At 38.1% G+C, this 6,286-nt stretch overlaps 1 protein-coding gene across 1 annotated transcript; it reads left to right on the forward strand.

Moving 5' to 3' along the window:
* The first annotated feature begins 2,409 nt into the window (after positions 1–2,409).
* LOC109910228 (homeobox protein CDX-1-like) lies at positions 2,410–5,218 on the forward strand. The gene is made up of 3 exons (XM_020509358.1): positions 2,410–2,848; positions 4,727–4,872; positions 4,988–5,218. The coding sequence occupies exons 1-3, from the start codon at positions 2,410–2,412 to the stop codon at positions 5,216–5,218; spliced, it is 816 nt and encodes a 271-aa protein (XP_020364947.1).
* The last annotated feature ends 1,068 nt before the right edge of the window (positions 5,219–6,286 follow it).

The raw sequence follows: 6,286 nt of genomic DNA on the forward strand, positions 1-6,286 counted from the left end.
TTTTTTCTTCACATAAACCAAACATTTGCATTACAAGGCACTGGCATGGTCAGGGCTTCTTGAGCACCTCTCCCACCCACCCGAAAAAGAAAGCATGTTTCCGGTTTAATATTTGTTTCCATACCTTTAACACAAACAAAAGCAAGCTGGAGGGCAATCTTTATCTACTTTGGGTTTATTTAATGCTAGATGACTCGAACTGTCTGTTGTGAAAAAATTATAATCAGTCATATAAAAAAACATACAATTCTTTAAAATAAATAAATAGGCCTATGTGTAGGCCTAGTAAAGTACATGTGTTATCAGTATTGTTGTTATTAGTATTAGTATTGTAGTATTGTTGTACTTTTGTACTTCGATTCGTTTGGATTGTTTTATGATAGATATTGCAATTCATTCGAGACTTTTTATGCAATCTCTTATGTAAAATAGGGACAGATAACAACTAAGATCATGCCTAACATATTGGCACGCACGGGCGCGAGACCACGTTGTGGTTAGTGGGTGTCATAGGTTAAACCGGAATTAGCTGTGAAGTGCGACCTTGAAGTGTCGAAGTGCGAACTAAAAGGAATGTGAAAATTTCGCCTTGCTACAGGAGAAAGTCTCATCATACTTTGTACCTATTTTGCAAGTGAATATCTTTAACAAATACGATCAGCTTCCGAAGGCGTGAAACGTGTCTGTGGACATGGGAGACGTTGCCTTCCCATATTAACAGGTTTAGCCCTAAAGACATTATTCAACCAAAGGAGAGGAGAGTGTGACGGTTGTGTTGGACCATCACCTGCACTGTAAATGAGGGTTCCCCAACTGGCGGCCCATGTGCGGTTTTATTTGGCCCACCAAGTTTTTAGAGCATAAAAAAATATGTATGTTTTTATTACTTGGGGGAATTTTCCTTTTTGGACTCTAAAAACACCAGGAGATCTGCTCCAAGTTATTTTAATTTAGGAAATCTGTTTCCAAGTATTCCCATGCATAATGAGAGAGATATGTGATCATATACAAACGTAAGCTAGGTTTGAAATTATTATGTTTTAGTCAATTATTATATCTGTTTGGGCTTCTTGTGGGCAATTTGCAGTCTACAAATGATTTGTAATTATGTTCTGCCCCCCTAACCATCTGTCCAAGAAAAAAATAGGCCTGCGGCTGAATCTAGTTGTTGATCCCTGCTGTAAATGTTTAATGGTATTTTTTATTATTTATTATTCTCTGACACAAAACAGAATGACAACAACACAATCAAGAAGTTGACAGCTACAATTGCACGTTATATAATTGAAAGCCTACAAATAGCCTAGCTTATTATAGCACAGTAACAGTCCTGCATTAACACAAGGCCACATCTTTATTTCTAGTAAGGAATAATGTATGCAACTTAATAGGCCTAAATAAAAAATATTGTTGAACATTTTTATTTATTCGTTATTTTAACAGGTAAGTTGACTGAGAACACGTTCTCATTTGCAGCAACGACCTGGGGAACAGTTCCAGGGAGAGGATGAATGAGCCAATTGTAAATTGGGGATTATTAGGTGGCTGTGATGGTTTGAGGGAAAGATTGGGAATTTAGCCAGGACACCGGGGTTAACACACCTACTCTTACAATAAGTGCCATGGGATCTTTAATGACCTCAGAGAGACAGGACACCCGTTTAACATCCCATCCAAAAGACGGCACCCTACACAGGGCAGTGTCCCCAATCATTGCCTTGGGGAATTGGGATATTTGTTTTAGACCAGAGGAAAAAGTGCCTCCTACTGGACCTCCAACACCACTTCCAGCAGCATCTGGTCTCCCATCCAGGAAATGACCAGGACCAACCCTGCTTAGTTTCAGAAGCAAGCCAGCAGTGGTATGCAGGGTGGCATGCTGCTGGCACAAAGTAGAAAATATATAGCAAGCACACTTCAATTAGGACACTTCAATTGGCCTGAGAGATATGTATAAGTCATAACGTGTTCAGGAGCATATCCATTTAAGCATATTGTTTGTTGGAGAAATTGCAATTCACTTTTGCAATAAATTTGATTATTGGCGCCAAGATTTCAGATTTGGGAGTGGAGTTTGCTCTTTTTTGGGGTGATGCGTAAAACTGGCGCTAGAGGACAGTGGGTTCGCCAACATAATTGACTCGTCATTTGAATGCAAATTGTCGGGGTTTGAAGACTCTTCTGACGTCAGGAAGGAAGACCTTAGTATACCTTTGCCACCACCACCTTGACAACAGAGCCACATCCTGTGAGACAGTATCACGTCAGGAACTACTTCGCATTTAATTTGCACCATTGGACTATACGCAACATAACCACAGCAAGAGGATTGTTATTTGATTTATTTTGACGCAGTTGCAGGGCAACTATGTACACTTGAAAGTCACTTTTGTCCCTTGTTTTCAAATCATGCATGTGGGATACCTTTTGGATAAAGAAGGCAGCATGTATCACCAAGGACCTGCAAGACGATCGGGCATCAACATCCCACCACAGAACTTTGTTCCCACGCCACAATATTCCGACTTTACTGGATACCATCATGTGCCAAACATGGATACGCACGCACAGTCTTCGGGGGCTTGGGGAGCTCCTTATGGCGCACCGAGAGAGGACTGGGGCGCCTATAGTCTGGGTCCTCCTAACACTATTCCCTCGCCCATGAACAACTCATCGCCGGGACAAGTTTCCTATTGCTCACCTGAATACAATCCCATGCACGCGCCAGGGTCAGCAGTATTGCAACCACCTCCAGATAATATTTCTGTTGCTCAACTTTCCCCGGATAGAGAAAGGCGCAATTCTTCTTACCAGTGGATGAACAAAACGGTACAATCATCTTCCACGGGTGAGTAAGGTCACAAGCTTGAGCCAAGAAATGCATGCCACTATTAAAATCATTCGTGCACATCATCAACTCATGCCAAACCACATGTTTATATTTTGCTAAGAGTCGGAATTGTTGTGTTTTTCTCCGTGTGCTGTGAAAACTGCTGGTGTTGGCTCATAAAAGTTGTGCAAGTGCAACAGGTAGTATTTAGAAAATTTATACAATATAAAAAATTATTGCATACTTTAAGTGATAAATCTCACCGTAAAAACGAATAACATCATGCTTAATGGGTGCATTGTGGTAACATTGTGGAGAGATTCGTAACGAATAAAAGGAAGCACTAACATGACATTATCTAATCATGATTTAAATTAGATGTCACCAAAATCACACAGTCGCATGTAACATTTTTGTATTGGACACATTTTGAAAACTGTAAAATGCAACTTCAAGGCATTAAATTGTAAATCACAATAGACTCAAAGGCGAAAGGAGGAAAATGATAGGCTCTAGATCGAATTTGTCAAATGCATTATTGACAAAGCAACTATAGGCCTACAAAAGCGATAATAGTCTGATAAACTATGATATTAATTAAAACGTTAACATCTTAGTTATTTTCTGATACAGGCTTTTAGCCTTGTGGAGGAAACGATGAAGGTGTCAAGATCTGAAACGGCGCCAGGCGCACTTGTAATGCTAATTTCTCGACTCCCGTAAACTAGATGTGAGGTCTACTTTTCCTGCTACATTGTCTCGGGTTTTGAGGTTATCGGTCATATTCAGGCTGCGGTCTCTTTTAACACCTCATTTTACTTTGATATGCACCAAAGTGTATTCCTCGTCTCCCATTCTTCGAGTTCTATTGCCGGAAAGGGTGACGTTTTTCACAGCAAATAAAGAAAGGTCTTTGACGAATATAAACAAAGCTCTATAACTTGGCAATAAAGCTAAGCATCTCTTAATTCGCTAGAAATTAAACATGTAGAAAATAGAATTCGTTTACTTTAGGCCTATATTTATAAATTAGACTAAGTAATAGTAACATAAGCCTAAATTAACTCGTATATTTCGTTTTATAGCTTATTAATTAACTTGGTTATAAAACGAACCACTGTAAAATCCTGAAATTCTTTTAGCCTAGATGTCTTTTTCTGTATTTGTATTATTAGGCTAGCTTATCAAACGTGTTGTCAAGTGTTTAATTCTAGGAGGCTATCCCGGGTCTTGTCAAACGTGTCAAGCATGACCTATAGCTATAACTATTAATATCAACATGTTTCAATGTTGTTCAAAACGACTAATAATATTGTCTACCTGATAAAAGTGTATGTGGTTATGATATATTGATCAACAAAAGCAACCTGATCCAAGCTAGAGAAATGTCTGAGATAGTATTGCCTTGTTAGTCCTTTGTGTTGTCGTGTGTTGCCTCTTAACACTTCAATGGAGTTTAGGTAATATCTCTGAGACTCTTTGTTCTGCAGTTTGTTCAAAAAGTGAGATCAAAAGATCAGTGGCTCAATTTGCATATCTACCAACAAAGCAACACAATCTAGATTAACATGATAGCCACCACTTCAGTTGATAGAGCCTAAAGATGCTACATACACATTTTGAGATGTGTTAGATAAACGAATCGTAAAGTTTAATAGGCATTGATAATTAACCTGTTGATTGTCCTATTTCTCTAGTATTAAACCTACTTGCTATAAATACCTCAAATTACTGCTATAAAAGTTAATTTAAAACAAGAATGAACTTCAGTGTTTAAATAGCCTATTGCTCCATTATATATTATATATTGAAGTATTCGATGTTCATTGTGACTAGCCTATTTAAAAATTAGGCCTACGGAGCATATTGAATTCTCATAACTTCTCATAATTTCAGGCAAAACAAGAACGAAGGAGAAATACAGAGTGGTTTACACCGACCACCAGAGACTGGAGCTGGAGAAGGAGTTCCATTTTAATCGTTACATCACGATCAGAAGAAAGTCGGAACTTGCGGGGAACCTTGGCCTTTCAGAACGACAGGTAGGTCAATACCAATTCATGATAGAGCATTATGGCCCTAGGCTTGATAAATCAAATGATGAATCAAATATAAAACGAAATACCAATTTGACACATTTTTCTTTTACATTTACAGGTGAAGATCTGGTTTCAAAATCGCCGAGCCAAGGAAAGGAAATTAATCAAAAAGAAAATGGGATCTGATGGCAGCGGAGGATCAGTGCACAGTGACCCGGGATCAGTGAGTCCTCTGCCGGTACCAGGCTCACTCAGTCCGTCGGATATTCACGGCTCTCTCTACCCACCCCCCGGAATGAACACCTTGGCATCTATTAGGAACATACAGCAAGTTACTGTCACTCAGTAGAATCGAATTTGGACCATCCAACATAACTGAGCACTCCGACACGCTGAAAGGACAGTTCCGCAAGACTTGGCTCCCAATGGATTACTCAGACGTCCTGAAACACATGTTGTGGATTACGAGAAGTCGAGAAACAAGATGATTTATAATTGCAACGAAATGCTGGAGGCTCTTCAAATATACGTTTTTATAGAATAGTTCTAATAGTAAAATAAAAACATACAAAAAATAAATGTATGGTTCAGAAATGTAATGCTTAACATGTTTGTTTGTGTCTGAGTTATTGAGATAGGCAATATAATTTTCTGTATGTGATAAGGTGTATACGTTTGTTAATAAAATGAGAAATCACGTAGGCATTACATTTTATTTGAAGTTTAACTGGACAGAAAAGGCATATTATTAATTTGGAGTTTCTGTTTGACAAACTTTTAGCATTTTCTGCTCCAATTTGATTGCAAAGCACACTTCCTTAATACAGGGAAAGTGAGGCAGGTTTTAAGAGTGATACGGGTAGAACGTTAGTCTGATGGCAACGTTCAAAATGAAAATAAAATGTGTTTTTTGCAATAACGTTATATCGTTTTCTACTTATTTCATTGACTGTAAAAGTATAGCGAACTACTGCATAATAACAGGAATGTGAGTGTGCATAGGCTTACTGTTTTCTAAAACACTTTATTGTTGATGTATATATTTGATATTTCAAAACCATACAAATGATTTATCAAGGGATTAATTCATTAGGCTATTACAGTTGACATGCTCTTAAATTGTTTATCGCCATTCTGTTTTTTTTATACAAACTATAAGGATGGGATTAAAGTTCATTCTGACCACCCAGCATGTGTCAAAGGCAATGTTTGATTGGTGATGTGCATGTAACATTATTATTTTTTATTTTTTTATCTTTCTCGATTAAAAAAGACCTAGACCTATAGCCCTTCTCATGTGAATAATGGCACATCGTTTTGGAGTTTTTAAATTGCACCAAAAATGTTGCTATTGGCCAAAGCAACACACAGCTACGCAGTCACTTTTTGTAACGGGATTCTATATAGTGTCAAGTTG

The sequence above is a fragment of the Oncorhynchus kisutch genome, linkage group LG19 (assembly GCF_002021735.2).
Source record: "Oncorhynchus kisutch isolate 150728-3 linkage group LG19, Okis_V2, whole genome shotgun sequence".
Lineage (NCBI taxonomy): Eukaryota > Metazoa > Chordata > Actinopteri > Salmoniformes > Salmonidae > Oncorhynchus > Oncorhynchus kisutch.